Here is a 21,262-nt window from a genome sequence, read left to right on the forward strand (position 1 = left end):
TATTGAGATTTGTTATAAACTATTTAATGAACATTTTATGAATGAACCCAGTATTTAGCTCACTTGAGCTCTATTCATAAACTTTTTACATTTTTCTACTCCAGGACCACTGGGCCAATTTTAAACAAACTTGGCAAAAAGCATCCGTAGGTAAAGGGAATTAAGGTTTATTAAAATAAAGGACCACCCCCTTTTTCTAGGGGAGATAATTAAAAAAATCCCTGAACATTTGAATTTGAAAAGAAATCAACATTAGAGTTTAAACACACATGTAAACATACTATTCGAAATATGTGAAGGGAGCTGTGTACATTGTATATGATACATGTAAACATCAAATTCCTTTGCTTGTGACTAGAATATAAGACACAAGTCAGTAAAGTACTGTTATGTAGATACAATATACAAGACTTAAGTTCAAGTACTATGCAGACTAAGTAGGCTGACGATCGACATATAAAAATGCTATAAATTTGACACAACAACATTAATCTGATACTCTCAAGAACTATCATAGAACAAAAGCTATATTTAGTCATTCATTCAATTCTGTCATTGACAGACATTTAATATAACATGTTTTATGAAAGGTTCAGTGACAGTAACATTTGGCGCGAAAATAAAACAGTAAACAATTTTCCCAACTCATTGCGTCAAAAATATCAAAATACATTCTGCCACAATGGGGGGAAAGGGGGGGGGGAGGGTCAAATTTTACATAGGAATATATAAATGTATATAGAAAAGAAATATTTAAAGATCTTCTTCTCAAAAACGAATTTGGACAGAAAAGCGCTACTTGTGTGGAAGCATTCTCAAGTAGGGAAGATTCAAGTTTGTTCAAATCATGATCCCAAGGGGTAGGGTGGGGCCACCATTGGGGGGGGGGGGGGTGTGAACTTTAAAAAAAAATCATTTTCTAAAACACGATCTGTCTAGAAAAGCTGTATATTTTGTCAGTTTAGATAGTGTATATTAAAATTTGTCAAAATCATAATCTTCAGGAGTAGGGTTGGGCCACCAGGGGGCTGGGAGGGGGTGGGGTTGGAGGGTTCCATTTTTACAATAGAATAAAAATTTAATTTATTTACTCAATTAAAACCTCTAATGTTATTGTATATTGCGTTACCTTGTTTAAGCATTTAGACATATTGTTGATTCTGTAAAATTGTTTAAACTTTTGCCTCTTGACAATTTTTGACAATTTTTGATCCCCATAAGGGGTTCAAAGTTTGATATAGGTTTAATAATCCATATATGAACAGTTGTTTAAGTTTGATCATCTTCTCCAGAACCGCATTGCTTTATATGGGATATGACTGTAAAATCATCCTGTTACAAAGGCTCAATGATAAACATAAGACTATGCAGGGGATTTTTTTTACAGGATGTATCATACGACATTGTTCAGATATTTTTTATATGATTATGTAAAGCTGATTTTAATATGTCTATTGTTGCTCAGTTGAGCAATGTGTCCCATGGGCCTCTTGTTTGAAAAGTGGTAAAATGTAACACAGTGTTAAGGATAATGATGTCTTAAATCGTAATCGAGTCAACACAGTGGTTAAATTCTGTTGATGAAAAGCAATTTAATGCATTGGTTAGCTAACACTGTGTAAACTCAGTTAAACACTTGGTAATCACTTGGTTACATATAATTCATTTCTACTTCCTCATATAAAGAAAACAGAGAATTTTTCTTCAGGAAGTTCAAATTTTGTGAAATATTAATAGAATTATATGTTGAAAATCTATATTATTTCCAATGTTTTATCTTATACAGTCTGCAATTTTCCAAATCCTTTCTTTTTTCTTGTTAACTGTCTATAAAGCACTGTACAATGTTATCGCTTCATTCAAAATAACATAATTAATTTCATTCGATGTTTATATTCACAAGGATATAAAACACAGATCAAAGGCTCAAAAAGTGTTGTAATTATTTTATAGGGTTTAAAGTGGAAAAACACACCTGGAAAAAATCACTCAAATTGACAATGAATTATTTGAATCAGATAATGAAACCAATAATGATAGATAAAGCGTACATATGTCAAATAAGCAAAAAATTTGCAGTTTGGGTATAAAAAAGTCGTTTCGATCAGAGGTCAGCCATTTTGATTTGTTATTCCACCTTAACTTGCCTGATTACACTAACATTCTATGGAAAGACATATAGTCTTAGAAAAAGAAAGCCTATGCAATTCTGAGAAAAGTATACTCCATATTGTCAATTCCATTGAGTTTTAAGACAGATATGGCCATTTAAGTGAACCCACCATTTCCAATTTATTGATCATAGATTCATACGGTTCTCCTTCAGCAAAACATCCCAACTTAATCATTTAGAGGTCAATTGTTGGTTTACCTCTTTCAATAAGAAACCTTATTTAGTACTGCATGTATCTACATGATATTATTATTATTATAAAAGCACCACATCACTTAGAAATACCCTTGCATGTATACCCTCCTTTACGTTTTTCTACATATTTGATGCATAAATACAACATAAAGGTACAAATATGTTGTTCGTTTCAAAATTTCTAATATAGCAGATGTTATTTTAATGTAAAATGTATATGTTCATTCATATATCCTAAATCTACTGCTATTGGAGTGGGTAATTTTTCAATTATGTGAAAACATCTAAAATTTTCACTTTTGGATGGGAAGGATCGCTAGGTTAAAACTTTGATTTTTTGATGTTTGTACTCGATGATAACTGCATTTGTCTCCATGGAAACTTAATTTGAAAGAAAAATATGCCTTTAAAAAAAGACTTAAGGGATAAATCAGGAGTTTGCTAGTTTAAAGGTGATTAATACATGCTTTTATACAAGGAAATATTAGACAAAGACATATAAAAAAAGGTAATAGAAATATTTAATCTAATATTAAAAAACAACACTATAACTTTACAAGTAAAAGCTGTGATAAACAAAAATTGCATCATCTTTATACATGTTAAATTCTGTATCTATTTTTTTCACATTTGAATGAAAACCTTAACTTTTATAAATGTACAAATATGAAATAATCAATTCACTGTTTTACAGAGAGAGAGAGAGAGAGAGAGAGAGAGAGAGAGAGAGAGAGAGAGAGAGAGAGAGAGAGAGAACATTTGTGTTGTTTTACATACTTTATAATATGCAACATATGGTATTTTCAACTTTAGAAGTAATTGTTTTGTCTAATGTGTATTTTGATTTAAGCTTATTAGGATGTAAGCAATTATGTCATAATAATTGTTCTCCTTCTCATGGTGCATAGTAATTGAGGATTAGAGGTTAGATGTCATCAACTACTCATTTTATTCTGAGTCTTTTACAAATGAATGGTGCAGTCAATGATAATTCCTGTTTCATGCAAACCTGTGATTTAAAAGGATGGATTGTGTACAAAAAGACAACAAATTAGAAATAAAGACAAATATGGTCATATTTTGGGACTGAACTTCAAATATTTAACAGTTCTGACTACAAATTTAATTAAAAATGGACATTAATAAGAAAACATGTATTGATTCATTGTTCCAATTGTATTAACTAAATTATTCTAATTGACCTTAGGATATTTACTTAAACTTACTTGACACCTGACAATTTGATAACCTTACTTACAGCTATTTACAAAATAGACAACAGAAAAAAAGTAAAATTGTTCAAAATAAACAAGAGCAACAAAAATAAAATGAACACACTTGTTTATATTCATGCAAGTTGAATTCTTGTTTTACAACACCGCTCTTAGGAAGATAACACTAAAATTATTCTCGAAAGACAGTTGATAGGGATTATATAATCAGTTAAATATATGGTAAAAACAGGTGTTATTTTTTTTATGAAAGACAAGTTTTAAAATTATGATTGGTAAGAAGAAAAGCTAATTTTGTCATTTATTATATTTTCAATATTTCCAGTTTTCTATTAAAAAAGCTATCAAGATGTTAGTTGCAATAAAGTGTACCAGTAAACATTTGGAAAAGAACCTGTTTCTAAATACGATTCGGTATCATCTATAGAAATAACTACATTCAGTTTGATTCCTTTTGAAAGTAATTGTTGTTTTCTGTATATATATATATATATATATATATATATATATATATATATATATATATATATATATATATATATATATATATATATATATATATATATTCAGTTAACTTTTTCTTTGCAGAGGAAATTAAAGAAAAGGGAAAGGAAAAAACAGCAGTTCCCTGGAATGTGAAAGGTAAGTAAATATCAATGTAACTTGATATTACAACACATTTTTATTATAGAGTAAAGTTGCAACAGTCAACAACCAGAAATAAAGTTAATTGTATGCATGTATCGAATAATTTTTTAAGATTTGCGAAATGGCATTATTGGTTTTAGGGACTTACATGATTGCCCGAAATGATTGCATTTAAAATATAATAATTAATACTGGCTTAATGCCATGTTGTGAAATGATATTAGAATAGTTTCAAAGCAACCAAAAAAAAATGTTTTAAACAAAAACCATATCAATATTTTGCTTACATAGTTTTAAAAAAAGATAAATTATTGATTTTCAACCACCAATGGTGCTATTTTTTTCCACATAATTTGTGTGTAAATTAAATTAATCACTCCAAAACTAGCACATTTTTTTGTGCCTCGCAAATTGTAGTTTTTTATTATGGTTGTCCTTGCATTTCTTAGACCAGGAACCACAGATCTGTAATCAAATCTTGATAAACTTTAAACGAAACATAATAGAAATCAAAGTCATGTCATTTGAGAGAGAGAGAGAGAGAGAGAGAGAGAGAGAGAGAGAGAGAGAGAGCATTGATATAGCATTAATATAGCATGGTGGGTGTACTAAGTATTAATGAAATCAAAAAATATATATTATCTTTAAACCTAAGGTAAGGCAGTTAAAAACCAAAGTTCTGTGTATATGCGGTAGGTAAAAAAAAAGTTGAAACTTATGAATATGTGGAAGCATCCTCAGGTAGTGTAGATTCAAAGTTGTAAAAATCATGACTCCTGGGGGTAAGGTGGGGGGGGGGGGGCACAATGAGGGGTCGAATTTTTACATAGGAATATATAGAGTTGATCTTTAAAAATCTTCTTCTCTAAAACCAATCAGCCAGGAAAACTGAAACTTGTGTGGAAGGATCCTCAGGTAGTGTAGATTCAAAGTTGTGAAAATCATGACTCCAGGGGGTAGGATGGGGCCACAGTGAGGGGTCGAATTTTACATAGGAATAAATAGTGAAGAGTCTGTTAAAATCTTCTTCTCAGTAACCAATCTACCAGGAAAGCTGAAACTTGTTTGGAAGATATAAGCATCGTCAGGTTGTGTAGATTCAAGTTTGTTCAAATTATGATCCCCGGGGGTAGGATGCAGTCACAACGGGGGGGGGGGATGTTTACATACGAATATATAGAGAAAAATCTTAAATTCTTCTTAAAAACCTATTTTCTAGAAAAGCTGTGACCTAAGTGAAAGTAAATTCAGATAGTTTGGATTCAAATTCGTTAAAATCAAAATTTTGAGGAGTAGGGTGGGCAAAATTAGGGATCTAGATGTACAAAGGAAAACATTTTAATTATTCAATAAAACTGAAATGTTATCATTTATGGTTTTACTTATATGCAAGAATTTTGATATATTGCTGATTCTTTAAAATTGTTTAGACTTTGGCCCCGGGACGATTCTTGGGCCTCACAATGGGTTGAGAGTGTGATGTAGGTCTATATCCCGTTTATAAACTATTGTTTCGAATTTTTTTGAGAACTGCAATGCTCAACATGTGATATGACTATAAAATCATCCTGTTTGAAAAGTGACTGATCATAAACGCAAGAATAATGCAGGGGGGGGGGAGGGGTATTTATACAGGATTTACATGTAATACACCCCATTGTCCATATATTTTTTGTTTTGACTCCATTAAGCCGATTTTATAATGCCTATTGTTGCTCAGGTGAGCGATGTTACCCATGGGCCTCTTGTTTCTTTTTCATTCTAATAGAACATATGTGATGTTTTACAAATTAACTGAAATCTACACATGCACTTTGCTGTTGCTTTATTTATTACACAAGACATCTTGGGGGTTTAGTTTAATGGTGATAAAGAAATAAATATCCGAACTACGACTCAAGAATTCGACAACAGTGAAATGTGAGAATTGCCTCATTGTGGAAAGAGGCAGTAGAAATTAAAAAAGATAAGTTTTCTGTCAAATTTGACTTGATAACACTTGCATGCTTTTAATTGGGATAAGACAATGATGGCCGGGTCCTTGTCTAATCTCTGTCTAGAAGTTCTTGACAATTATCTCATGTATAAACTTATAATCTAGTGAACAAAAATTATTGAACCCCCTCCCCCCCCCCCCAAAAAAAAAAAATTGCATAGAACATATTCACAACACCCCCTTCCCCCTTAATTTTAATAGTTCTATAGAAAAAGGAATAGTACCGTTAATTGGTTTTTAAAAGTCGTATTTTTGTATTTACATTTTTAAAACAACAAAAATTTAAAAACTGTGTTATTAAAACATTTCGATTAAAATGGCCCAATATTTTGATTCTTTTCATTATTTTCAATTAATAAATAATATTTTAAATACAGTAGAATCTGGAAAATTTTATCAAGTCTAAAAATAAAAGAAAAAGGTTAAATGTAGATTACAGGATCACTTTTTTTTTAGAAATATATAAAAAAGTTGTCTCGGAATGGAAAAAAAAAGACGACGTTTACTTTGAAACACACAGCTTTCCAGCGATGTTTGACCAAGTAAAGAATCAGCCATTTGTAACGTTTGTTGGTACACCAGGTTCAGGAAAATCAGCCACGGCCCACCACATTGCACTGAAGCTACAAAATGATGAAGGGTATGACATCTTACCAATTAAAGAAGTAAGCAAAGTAGAAGATTACTGTGATCCAGAAAGTCCACAAGTGTTTGTCATTGATGACGTGGTTGGTGTGTTTGAGTTTGACATGGTACAGTTTAAATTGCTAGAGAAGTATGAAAGTAGAATAATCACACCTGTTATGCCAAAAACCAAAATTATTATGACATGTCGAGAAGTCGTTTTTAGACATGAAACCTTTTCAAAGTCTTTCGTTACCAAAGCAACGAATGTTATTAAGCTACAAAGCGAGCATAACAAGTTAAATGACGAAGATAAACATTCTTTACTAGCAAATTACGGTGTGAATACGCATTTGATACCTTCAAAAAAAATGTCTGAAACATCAACTATGTTTCCATTTTTATGCAAAATATTTTCAAAACAGAAATTTAATGTTCACGATTATAGGTTTTTCATAACACCTATCAAGTACATTAAAATTGGACTTGACAAGTTGCAAACACAAAACAAAATGCATTATGTTTCCCTAGTTTTATTGATGCTAAATCAGAACAAATTGTCAGAGACAGATTTAGAGAAAAACAAACCTATTGACATAAAGTATGTTTTAAGAAAATGCAAAGTTAGTAGTCTTACGGATAGTTTTGAAATAACTGGAGCACTACAAGAAATGAAAGGGACCTACACTCAAACATGTGACGACCAGTTCAGTTTTATACACGACTCGTTGTATGAAATCGTTGCATGCCATTTCGGTAGTCAATTTCCAGAACTGATTTTGAAACACATGAGTATTGAATACATTGCTAACTATGTAAAAATAAACAGCAACGACGGTGAAATTAATGAGAGTGAAAGTGACGAAATAGAATATATCGAACATTTGTGTATAACATTGCAAGAGTCCACCCTTCCAACGTTTGCTGAACGTTTGTTCACTGATCTTAAAGGCGGGAAATTTGTTGGAGTTTTTAAAGCTGTGAAACATCCATCTGTAATGCAGGCTTTTCAAAAAATGATAATTAAAAAAAAGTATGAGGACTTGTTTACTGCATTTCTTTTTGATTCTGCTGATAACTATTTTTACAGAACCTTGGATCTTTCACGTCTGTTTCACATGGATTTCGATACTGTAGGACTTTTTTTCGGCGGAAAAAAAACCAATGATCAGCATAGCGAATGCATGAGAGCCATTAGATGGCTTGTTTTTAGCGGCCAACACGGTATTCTCCAGCACATTATAGATCAAATGATTATACAGAAAGGAAACATCAATGATCTTTTTCAAACATTCTGCAATATAAAACAACGGAGTAGTCAAGGGATGAACAAGGATGACACTTACACTGAGGTAGAGAGGACTGAAGATGGTGACAGTGAGAATGAAGTCCGTTCTTTAGATAGTGACACAACAGTTGAAACAACTAAACACAAGGTTAAGGAAAAGAGTACACTTTGTTTTAAAAATGCCGACACTGATATGGATATCGTGAACAATGATCACACGAAAACAGATGACAAAAATAGTAAACCAGTTATCAGCTCAGATATCGACATACACAGCGAACAAATGACCGAACAATGGCGCTTTCTTTGTCTCGGCTGTTACAGTGGTGATGTAAATACCGTTAAAATGTTACTAAAATACGTCAACAAAGCCGCTTTAAACATAAATAAAAAGGATAAACGAAATTATTCGTTCACCGAAACAAATGCATTGGCCATTGCATGCAAACGTCAATACTTTGATATTGCAAAGGAATTGATAAGAGCCGGGGCGAATGTTAACCCAAACATTGATGATCAATTTGAACAATCACATTTATTAAAATCTTGTTTGGATAACAGAAATTGGGATATTGCTAAAGAATTAATTAAAGCAGGTGCTGATGTCAATAAAGGAAATGCATTTAGCACGCCTTTGATAAATGCGTGTAAAACAAATAATTTGAATGCTGTCAAATTGCTGATAAAAGCGGGGGCTAATTTAAATTTTAAAGCCAAAAACAAAACACCATTACAAATTTCATATGAGGCTAAAAGGTTGAGAATTGCTGATGAATTGATCAAAGCTGGGGCTAATGCAAATTCTGAGAACGGGGTCCAATCATCTACGACGGCTTCATGTAATGGAAAATCAGTAAATATTGAAAAGCGAAACAATGCGCATATTGATATTAATCCAAATCAGAAAAAAACATCTATAACATTTAAAACACCACTGATTATAGCATGCAAAAAAGGAGACCATCATAAAGTTAGACTTCTGATTGAGGCAGGGGCTGATATACATAAATGCGAAGGACATAGAACGCCGCTTGATGTTGCCTGTCAGAATAGAAGTAGAAGTTTGACGATAATTAAAATGCTTATTAAAGCGGGGGCAGATGTCAACCCAATAAATGCGAAAATGTCTCCACTTATGGTCGCGTGCTGTTACGGTGATTTAAGGTGTGTTCAAGATTGGATAAAAAGAGGGGCATTCCTTAATTTAAAAACAGAAAACGGAACACCACTTTTATTTGCATGTGAAGAAATGAATAACAGTGTTTTTGAAGAGTTGATAAAAGAGGGGGCTGATGTCAACCTGGAAGCTGGAGGGGAAATTCCACTTACATCTGTTTTAGGCTCTAATCTATTTTGTATCACATTTGGCAGTGAAAAAGATATGATATATAGAGTTGAAAGGTTGATACAAGCAAGAGCTGATGTCAATTTGAAAGTTGGAGATAAAACGCCATTAATAATTGCATGTCGGGAAGGATACACTGATGAAGTACAAGTGTTGATAAAAGCGGGGGCTGATGTCAATCTGGAAGCTGGAGATCAAACACCACTTACAGCTGTTCTTAATTCTCATGAAACTAACACTTACTCGAGGAAATATCTTGATGTTGTAAAAGTTTTATTACAAGCGGGAGCTGATTTCAACCAGAAGGCTGGAGACAAAACGCCATTACTAGTTGCCTGTCAGAAAGGGTATACTGATGTTGTTGACGAGTTCATTAAAGCAGAAGCTGACTTTAAATTGAAAGCTCAAGGTGAAACAAAACTGAAAGTTGCGTGTCAAGACAGATATACGAATGTTAAAGAGGGGTTTGGAGAAACAATGACTGACATTCATTTGGACTTGCAATACCAGTCACAACTTTTAACTGCTTGTTTACGTAAACAGTTGACCATAGCTGACTTGATGAAAACGGATGGAGACTCCATCACCTGTAAGGATGATGACATTGCATCTCTTACATCTAAATGTTTAATTGAATATTTAGGAGAAAATGAAGGATTGATTAAATCATGGGCTAATTCAAACTCTAAAAATATAATGTCGTTTTTAATGAAAAATGCCTGCCGAATTGGCCATTTTAATTTAGTTAAAGAATTGATAGAAGTTGGAGTTGACATAAATCTAATAGATGGAAATGAAACATCACTAATTATTGCTTGTCAGAGAGGACATGTTACTGTTATGAAAGAGTTGATTAAAGCAGGTGTTGATGTCAATATGGGAGCTGGATGTAATTATCCAATTACAGTAGCGTGTGAAAGAATGCAAATTGGTGCAGTAAAAAAGTTGATAGAGGCCGGGGCTGATGTCAATCAGGAAGGTAACAATAAAACACCACTAACAACTGTGTGTGTGCAAACGAAATTTAGTCGTCTTCGTCGTCGTCTTAGTGTCTTTCCGAAATTTGATATAAAGCTGCAAATAAGTATATTGGAAGCGTTGATAAAAGCAGGGTCTGACGTTAATATGAAAGCAGACGATGAAACACCCCTGGTAATTTTATGCAAAATTGGAAACATTGATGCAGTTAAATTGTTGTTAGAATCAGGGGCTGATGTCAATCTGGCAGCTGGAGGTGTAACACCACTAACAGCGGCTTGTAAAGAATGGCGTGTAACTGAGCTGTGTAAATTAGATGTGGTTGAGGAATTAATAAAAGCGGGGGCTAATGTCAATCAAAAGGATGAACACAAAACACCTCTCACAACTGCAATATCTTCGTCGATGATATATATTAAAATTATAGAGTTTGTTATCAAAGCAGGGGCTGAAGTCAATCTGAAAGATAAAGACCATACACCACTAACTTTGGCATGTCAAGAGGGCAATTTGCAAATTATTGCAGCATTGATTAATGCAGGGGCTGATGTAAATCTCAAAGCTTGGCATAAGAGACCACTAACAGTCGCATGTACGAAAGGACATTTTGATGTTGTAAAATACCTAATACAAAGGGAGGCTTGCGTTAATTTAGGTGACGGCATTAAAACACCACTAGAAATAGCGTACAAAAGCAAATTTATGCGAATAGCAGAATATCTTCTAAACGCTGGGGCCAGTATAAGTTTAATAAAGGATGTGTTTGCACCAATAACAGTTGCGTGCCAAATGGGTCGAATCAATAATGTAAGAAAAATGATTAAAGATGGGACAGAGCTCAATCCTACCAATGTAGATAAAACGCCACTGACGGTTGCATGTCAGAAAGGACATTTGAGTTTGGTAAAGGAACTGATTAATGCAGGAGCTTCGGTCGATTTAATGGATAAATTTAGTACTCCCCTTACAACTGCATGTCTTTGGGGACATTTGGGTGTGGTTAAAGAGTTGATTAACGCAGGGGCTTCTGTCGACAAAATAGATAAATACAATACTCCTCTGACAACTGCATGTATTTGGAGACATTTGGATATAGTTAAAGAATTGATCAAGGCTGGATCTAATGTCAACCTCAGGGATATGTCTAATACACCTTTAACAACTGCGTGTTATTGGGGAGAATTGGATATTGTACAAGAATTAATAGAATCTGGTGCTGATGTCAATCTACAGGATGAAGAGAATACACCTCTTACTATTGCGTGTTTGAACAATCGCATAAATATTGTGAAGGAATTGATTAAAGCTAAGGCTAATGTCAATGTAGAAGCTGGAGGTAACACACCACTTACAGCTGCTTGCGAAGGAGGAGATCGCTGTATTGTTGAAATGTTAATTAAAGCAGGGGCTGATGTCAATCTGGGTGTTGAATTTGAAACAACAGATAAAGACGAATAATCAATAGACGAATCTGATGATAGTAGTCTGGAAGATTGAGACTCTATTGCCGTAACAGTTGTGTATCAAAACAACACGTTGAATTTTGGTCAAAGATTTACACATGTAATATAAAAAGAGCCTGATGTAAGAACTTGAACTAGCAGTACACCGTTGACAACTCTTTGAAGATATACATATGGCTGTGATAAGTAACACTTTCTTTAAAATAAACAATACTGATGTCAGAAAGACGTTCTGGCATTAAAAACGAAACTTATTTCACAAAATTTAATTTATTAACATAAGTGATTTATTTCGATACGCATTTTGGTGCAGCATGGTCGATGCCATTATTTATCTTGTATTTTTTTTTAAATTACCAACCAAATAAATATTTATAAACGTCTGGAACTCTTGTTGAGTGAGGGTGATGATAGTATAAGTGTTACTTCTTATGCAATAGAGAAAGTTCGAGTTCTAAAGTTAATAAGTAAGAAAACAAATGATTACTTAATGACTGACTTTAAATGATTTTTGTAGAAATAAATGAGTTGGGTATTGCGAGTATTATTATAGAAGAGCACACAAATATCATAATTTTTCTAAAGGTTTATTCGTTGTTGTTTTTAAACAAAAATTTTATGCATGCTTTATTATCATTATTTATATTTCGCTGAACGTACATTCGTTAATTCAATTGTCGTGTTCGGCTTTTTAGGCCTAATATTTGTATTGCATTGCTTTGATTTTTGTTTTGTATTTTTTTATTTTTTATTTTCATGTATTGTTTTGGTTATGTGCTTGTTTGTTTTATTTTTTTGGTTTTTTTTTTTAATTTTTTGTTTGTTTGTTATTGTTCTTGTTTTTTTAGTTTCTTTGCAAATAGAATATCAAAAATAATATCAAAAAATAAAATGGTTTGCATTTTTCTACATTGAAATAAATTTGCCTGTTCTGATAATTGCTGATATATACTGATATTGATATTTTTCTCAAATATATATTATTACTTGACATACTAAATTTCTGTTGTATTTGCTTTAGTAGGAAAAGTGTACATTAATTCTTTATGAACAGAATTTGTAGATGATATAATGAATACCATATATAGATTGATAAGTGTATTTTTAATTATGATGTGATGTTGTGTACAACTATACTTAAATGTTGATATGTTCTCAATAGAGACTTATAAAGAGTTTCTAATATTACTTGAAATGCTAATTTTATGTTGTTCTTGCTTTATCACAAAATTTTTATAGTAGAAACATTGATGTTTAAAAATAGAATACAATGTAATTGTAGATTATTGAACCTATAACGATACAAGGTATCCACGAAAAAGTAAATAATGTACAACTCTTGCAATAATTATTTTAAAGTACATGTATGCCTCTCTTAAAATAGAAAGGATTGCAGTAAACAATACTCTTCTGTCAATATACAAACATATTTTTAATGTGTTGTTTAAACGAATACCATGTGTAGTGATTCATGCGAGATCTGAAGGTGGCGACTTTGCTGCAGAAAACAAATACATAACCCGCGTGAGCAAATATGTATTTCTTTTTCTGCAATGATTGTTATCTTCATAACCCGCATGAATCATCAAAAAAAGCAATTTATAATTTATATTTACATCTTTTTATTAACCAGAAAAAAATGTATCGTAAAAAGTAAACTAAATTAACTCAATTATATTATTGTACATCAGTTCGTTAGATGGAGGATACAGTCAAATATTTTTATAGGGATTTTAGACTTGCATCAGCATAAGTAATTCTTGATTTTGCCTAGGTTGCTTAAGGTTTCAACCATTCGATCAAAGGGTCGTGTAGATTTCAGATATGTCAGTTTGTACAGAGTAAATGTATGTACAGTGTATGATTTATTTTCCTCATCAAAAAGAGGAATCATACTTGGTGAAAGTAATTTTACAATTATGTCTTGTCATTTTTTTAAATATGATTTTATGGATATATTTTTAAAAAAATGTTTTTATCGTTTAATGTTACAATTGATTATTTTAATGAAAAATGGTTATTTATTAAACGTTATTAATCTTAATCACTGATATTTCTTTTATTTGCTACTTCATTTTTTTTATTTTCAATTATCACGGGAATAAACTAAGGTTAATCAAAAATTAAATAAATTAAAGTTGGCTATTTTAATCAAAAAATAAAACACTTTTCTAAGTGCGTTGGCACACACGCTTTTTCAAATGGTAGTCTCCATGTTAGATGATAAGAAATAGTAAAATAAATATTTAAATGAAAATTTTAACATTTTGACATGTTAAAAATTCTCAGTACTTATTCTAATGTTTAAAATATTAATGGTTTACTAATTGTTATGAAAAAAATGTAAACATCACATACCTTATGACATTTATATTTTAAAACTTAGAAAGTTACAAGCCAAAATCTCCTTGAACTTACGTATAAGCAGGAACAATATTTGTTGCGTCTACCCTTGACTATCAAATCTGGTGATGCATTTATCAAGTTTCATTTGACTAGTATAATTAAGCAGGATTTATTTGGGAACGTTTCGGAGTCGGTTCAAGATATTTTTTTAATGTAGTTAAAAATGAAAGAAAATTTTGAGTAGATAACACAAATACATCCCAGTACTTAGTTTTTTTTAGTGCTTAACGATTATGGACAGATGCACTTTTATTTTCGATAAAACAGTATATAATATCAGGACAATGAGTACACGTACTAAACAAAGACATAACATTTATCAAGCCTACTAAAGGATAAATCATGGTAAGGACAGGTCAAATATAGACTTGCCTTAAAATCTCAAAGGCATTAGTTCAAATGTAATTCCAACGAGAAAACCAGATACTGAGCTTAGCCGAGATAAGGGTGTGATTAATGGGATTCAAATATAAGTTTTAAAGATATTTCATAAGTTAACAAGTTGATAACAAAGAGATCAAGAATTAAAAATAAGATTTAAAGACTTAGAGCTTATTTAAATGGGTATTTCTTTAGTTTATTTTATCTATTGATATTCTTATGAAATAACGCAGAGACTACGGTATTTTAATGGTTATTCCAAAACGAGGATTTGGAGAGGACTCAGAACCACATATTTGAATCCGCCCAGTCTTTACTTGTTCAATAACTTCACCTTATTGCATGACATTCTCGTAGCATTGCTCTCTGAGAGTTATAATAATAAGAAAAATAATAATGAGGTTTAAAATATGAAGAACATCAATTATTGTTTCCCTAAAAATCAAGCCGTTATGCAACACACACTTAAATGTAAGAGATTGATTTTGTCAAATTAAGTCACAATTAATAAAAATGAAATTGTTGATGTTTAGGGTTTAATACTAATAATTCAGCAGCAATGTGTGTCATTCCTAATACGCTTCTATTAGAATAATAAGTGCACACCTTTGCACTACAAAATAAAAAGAATGTGATATATGTTTACATATTGAATAAACAAACGTACCTTCTTCGCAGTTAATTTCATTTTGGTGATAGATGTGGGGACAATTAAAGACTCTTAACCACTTCCCCTGATGAATCAATTGGCATGACCTCTGCAGATGGAACACAGATATAAGTTTTGAATTTCGTCCTGACCTAGCAGCGATATCAACGTTTTCTACGCCGTTATCATATATCAAATTACTAGAAGATGATATTTGATTACACTGTGCATACCTCTAAGGCAAAAACACGGTCGATGCATTATAATTCGTTGAGGGTGGTCAACTTATGGGGTATTCGTAGGTAACCCTACCCCACAAATTTACATCCTTAACAAAAGACATAGTAAGAAAGAGTTATTTTTCTCATTAAAAATACCAACACATCCACAAAAATACACACCCATGAATAAAGAAAAAGCCAACAATCCACGAAAATCGGCACTCACAAAATTAAATGATTCCACAGAATATATTTATACAGTTATTATCCTTTTTAAGTTGTTGGCGGGTTCTAACCTCCCCATCCTCCCTTAGAAATAGACCAACCTCGATGCTTAACATCGTCATTAAACTCCCGGTTTTTAATGCAATACGTGAATATCAAATACTGCATACCTTATTTACATGTCTCAGATGTTTGATTTGATTATTAGTTCAAATTTACATCTTCAAAACAAAACTAAATTGTAAAACTGAAAACAAGTACAAGCGCGTAAAAACGCTGTGTCACACTTTTTTATATGTAAAATTATAAAAACAAGCCCACTTTGAATAATGTTGTATGTTCGTTATAATGAAGCACAGAAATACATTAGCAAACTTGTTTTAGCAAAGCAACACCTTAGATAAACGAATATTTGGTTGCGATGATTTCCACAATTCAATTAAAACAACAAGAAAACTAACAGCATTAGATTTACATTATGAACCCAAATACCAGCTACATAGTGCAGTTAAAACATGCTTACAAAGACGTGTTTAGCTCATACATGACCTAGGCTTAGGTAACACCACACCATAACGTCGGTATATTTCTGCTGTCAATATGTACATGTATTTTAATTGTTAATTTGAGTTTTTTGTGCATGAAATTTTTTAATGGGTATTGCTTGGATTATATTTTAATCGATTGAAACTAAGACTACATTTAAAACATGAATTTCATGGATTTGTCAAGGTTGAGTAACGATTTTCAAGTAGTTACGGTTACAATTGCAATCTGTGCTAGGGTGTTCATAGCCGTGTGAATCACCAAAGAACGCATAGTATTTTTTCTCTTTTTTTTTACCCACCTCTTTTTGTTTTACTAAAGAAACGGTTTTCTATCTGTAATAAGCTGAAAAGTATTCGTTATTTTATTTGTAAAGGACTATATATGGTTTGAGCCTAACATGGCCCCCTTAAATGAACATTGTCATTTTACTGTAATTCTTTGTTTTATTTGTACAAATATACATTTGAAGTTTTTTACATAATTTTTATTTTGATTTTAGTGCCCACAATTTAAAAATATGACATCATAAAGTTTACCTTTTCCCGCCATTTTCTCAATTTAAGCATAAGAAGGCTTGTTTTGAAGCAGTTTTTCTTTAAGGAAACATTGAGCGACTGCTTGAACAAACAAAATATTTTCATCAAAGATGTATCTCTCAAATACTTATAAGTGACAAAAAGTTCGTTCTTGTTCAAAGAGTCGCTCTATCTTTCCCATTCGAAAAAAGATAAGGAAAATGTCCATTTTTGACTGATTTTGACCGAATTATAAAAATAAGCGTCACTTCTGACGACATATACTGCCAGTGAGTGCATATAAATCAAATAAATAGGTGAAAAACATATTTTATATCAACTCTTTTATAGAATAACACAACAAATAAATGTACCTGAATCAATTTAGAAATAGCGAATTATGGGGGCCAAATTTGACTAATATCATATATAGTTCTATCCTTTGGTTTGCTCTTCCAATTATTTATTTATAAGTCCTGTGGAAAGCCCCTTGCCTAAAATACATTAAGCAAATTCCAGTTATGTAAGTAATTACCCTATAGGAGGCCCTGGTTTGCACTTTTTAAATATTAACGAAAGAGCATGTGCAGTGTAGTATCCTGAAAAAAACATCTTAGCGGATAAACGTGGTCGTCAGTCCGTCTAGTACTACCAGGGGCATGGCTTCAGAAAAATAACTGGTATTTTAAAACCAATTTTTATGCAAGTTTTAAAGTACGATCACGTTTGGTTAATTTTTGGTGGTTGTATGTTTATTTTTCTCCAGTGTCCTTTGCCTTGTTTTCGCTTTTAAATTTTCCTTCTCTACGGAACGTCAATAGCTGTCGGGAAGGGAGGGTTCTCCGGTGCTGAATTATTACCGGCTTCAAAGTTCTTTAAGCCGGTGCTATTTTTGGGGATATTTGTTTGCAGTGAGTGATTAAATTATGGCGGACCTTTCGACACATCTTTAAAACCAGATGTGATTTTATACCAGTGATCCTGGAAGAAGTTTTACAAGTACTATCCTCAATGCAGATATATTATATGACTTTGCATTGTGAAAAATTGCTATTTATAATTACATATTTTGTGCCATTTGATAAATTATCTATATAGAAGAAATTACCAAATACAAGTAAATGTGTAATTTGATTTTTATTGTTTGGCGTTTTGGTCGTGGCAATAAAGAAGCATGGGTCGCCAAGCAGGGCACACCCAACAACAAAGCAGCAAGTACAATCAACATGAGCAGCACAAATATTTTTTTCTATTTCGGGTTGACTGCAAACAGCTATACTTTGAACATTTGAATGTTTATAATATAAGTTCAATATCAGCAGCAATTGTAGTTTGAACATTTGAATGTTTATAGTGAAAATACAAATTTGCAGCAGTAGCAGCAGCAGCAAGCACAAAATGAGCAGCAGCATCAAACCAATAAAATTTGATTGTTCTGGGTTAACTGCGAACAATATATTTGTTAATTATTTCCACAAACTTGTCACATCAGTTGAATGGACAAGCGCACATGCCACATGACCTTTTACTGAAGGTTTAAGATCACCCCACAAGGGGAGCCCAATTCAACTGACCCACGACCAAAACCCATTTATTAAATTTATGATTATAATGCTTGAGGGATACCATATTTAGTATTAAGATGCATTGTTTGTATGTGAAATAACCCTTTATTGGCGTTAGTCTAGAAATACTGTCCCAAGCCCTTTTCTGAAATATTCAAGGCCTTGCGTGGCAATATTTGAGACCAAACTAACTTAGTATTCGGTAGGAGCTCAGATCGGCTGGTTATGCTCTCGGACATATGTTCTATCAATTCAGCGAGGGGTCAATCAGGGTCACCTAAATCATTCCCCCCCACAATGAATCACAAGAAAGTCAGGGGCTTCCTCTAACCTAGTAAGATACATAACCCTTTTCTTTAGGTCAGTAAACTTAAATACACGTACATAACATTGCCACCATATTTTTATTCCCAATCTTTCCAACTCCAAATTAATCCCTCCTGTTCTAAGCATAGCTGCTAGAAATGCATGTTTAATAATGGAAGACTCCACACACCATACTGCAGAATCTGAAAGCAGAAAGTGCAACAGCTTACTTGTTTAATAGGGCAACGAATGTAGGATTTATAAATTTGTGATTTCCATCTGCCTGCCTCTCTAATAGAATCTGAATGGCAACCTTGCTGATATGCAGCGATGACAGCCCCATATCCGAACAGAATGTTCTTTATATCGATGGCTATACAGTTCTAGCGCATTAGTGACTTTATTTAAAACTGCTGAGAACTGAAATCTAGTGAGTAGGCTACCATCAAAATGACAGAATACTGGACCTTTAACTCGGGGCCTCATGGAGAAAAAACATATACCTTATTGGACAATGAAAACTAGAACATTTTTCAATGCAAATAGTTACCCCTCTGCCACACTGGGCTTTCTTTGATTGCCTGATAGTCAAAATCATGTTGGACTTATCTTGGGAAAATTTGATGTCCGATACATTAATGATAGTGGCTGGACTATTGCCTTTGGAAATTGCTGATTCCCCAACTCTTAAAAATAAAAAATGCTAACGTGTATGCAGCTTGAAAAAGATGAGACTCTTACAAGTCAGTACAAACTGAAGGTAACACTTGAATAATTTTGCACAGAATAGAATGGGTAATTGGGAGTCTTGTGTCCTTCTTCACTGATAATATTTTCATTCCTTCTAACATCTGAACAACCAGAAAATTTCTTGAAACATCATCTTGGTCCCTAGACTTGTATTGAAAACCCAATTGCTGACACATATAACCTAGCTGTAGCTGAAGATAACTATTTAAGAGATAAATATCTCATAAACAGTACAATGTATTCTAGTGATGGTGCCATACATTTTGAAACTTGTGCTCCAATCTAACTTTTTGAAATGCTGTTAAACCTGTATCACAAGTTAGTTTTGTGTTTTTTGACAACGAAGCCTGAAATAACTTATCTACTTGAAACTATAAATCATCTGCAGAAAATCTTGTGGAATTGGCTCTGCCTGCTCCTTTGTCTAGTGCAACTGGTGCTAACTGCAAGTTTTGTGTTTTTTGACAAATCACTTGCAGAAAATCTTGTGGAATGGGCTCTGTCTGCCTTTTTGCCTCTGGTGCTAACTCTTTGAATTTTCCTCATTGCTTTGCGTGAAATAGAATCAGCGATACAATTATTGCTACTTTCTATATGTTTAGCTATGAAAATACGAATGTACTGCATGAGCATAAGAACAAAATCCCTCACTAACTTCATTACTCTCTTAGACTTACAAGTTTGTTTGTTAACTATGCTTACTAATGCAATATTGTCTATAAAAAACAAAAAAAAATTGCATTCGAAATCCTGACCCCATAACCTAATAGCTTGAACCAAGGGCACTAGTTCCAGGAATGTCATAGCCCTGATTATGTCAGATGAATGCCATTCTGGTTACCATTCAAAGAATGCCCATCTCCCTTAAAAATATGCACCACATCCAAACTCTGCATTACCTGTACTGTCAGTAAACAATTCTGAAACATCCGAGCTTATCCATTCTTTAGAAGAAACATATGAAATGCCATTAAATTTCTCCAAAAATATAGCCCACATGCGTAAATCATCTCTCGACTCTAACAATAACCTAATATGATGATGAGCCTCAAAAGCCCCTTTCATTGCATCATAGAATCTGCGATTAAATACCCTACTTGACCTGATTGCTTTGCCGACGAAATTGAACTAATGATTCCAATTCTTTCAATAAAACTGATTTCCTAGCCAAAGATTCATGAACATACTGTTTCAAAATTTCTACTGTTGGTGTAGGAATTTTTATGTGCATATTGACTGTGTCAATTTCTAACCCTAAATATGTAAGCACAGAAACAGGACCCATAGTTTTGTCCACTGCTAACGGAATATTAAGCTCTTTACAAATACTGTATTATCAAGTTCTGACATAAGTTTTTACAGTTGTTAGTCCCTATCTTTCCTGCAAATATAAAGTCATTCAAATAGTGATCTAATGTTTCTAACCCTGAGGTTTTTGAGTAAGCCATTGCAAAAAATTAGCAAATGTTTCCCACATCTTACAACTTATTGAAAACCCCATTGGCAAACACTTGTTCACATAATATAAGGAATCAATTGAAAAACCTAGCAATTCAAAGTCACTTGGATGAAAAGGGATTAATCTAAATTCCCTTTTCACATCTACCTTTCCCAGTAATGCCCCTTTTCCTAGGGAAGATATCATTTCCACAACATTGTCGAATGAAGAATAATGCACAGACCACACTTATGGGTCAGTTAAATAATTGATACTTTTCATATTTAGGATAGGAAAGGTGCACAATCATACGCC

At 32.7% G+C, this 21,262-nt stretch overlaps 3 protein-coding genes across 3 annotated transcripts in view; 2 read left to right on the plus strand and 1 right to left on the minus strand.

Annotated features, from left to right (window-relative positions):
* Positions 1-8,036, plus strand: part of LOC136273308 (uncharacterized) — a 67,327-nt gene extending 59,291 nt beyond the window's left edge. Inside the window, exons 6-8 of the mRNA XM_066077733.1 lie at positions 4,189-4,242; positions 6,701-7,863; positions 7,959-8,036. Of these exons, the coding sequence (XP_065933805.1) occupies positions 4,189-4,242; positions 6,701-7,863; positions 7,959-8,036 (1,295 nt within the window). The remainder of the gene's footprint in view (positions 1-4,188; positions 4,243-6,700; positions 7,864-7,958) is intronic.
* LOC136275518 (uncharacterized) overlaps positions 1-21,262 on the minus strand; it is a 195,388-nt gene that overhangs the window by 141,810 nt on the left and 32,316 nt on the right. The window lies entirely within an intron of this gene.
* On the plus strand, positions 8,035-13,986 carry LOC136274693 (serine/threonine-protein phosphatase 6 regulatory ankyrin repeat subunit B-like). The gene is made up of 2 exons (XM_066082148.1): positions 8,035-12,947; positions 13,031-13,986. Exon 1 carries the CDS (start codon positions 8,053-8,055, stop codon positions 11,935-11,937), a length of 3,885 nt encoding a protein of 1,294 aa, XP_065938220.1. The 5' UTR covers positions 8,035-8,052; the 3' UTR covers positions 11,938-12,947; positions 13,031-13,986.

This window comes from Magallana gigas, chromosome 1, assembly GCF_963853765.1.
Source record: "Magallana gigas chromosome 1, xbMagGiga1.1, whole genome shotgun sequence".
In the NCBI taxonomy this organism is placed as follows: Eukaryota; Metazoa; Mollusca; class Bivalvia; order Ostreida; family Ostreidae; genus Magallana; species Magallana gigas.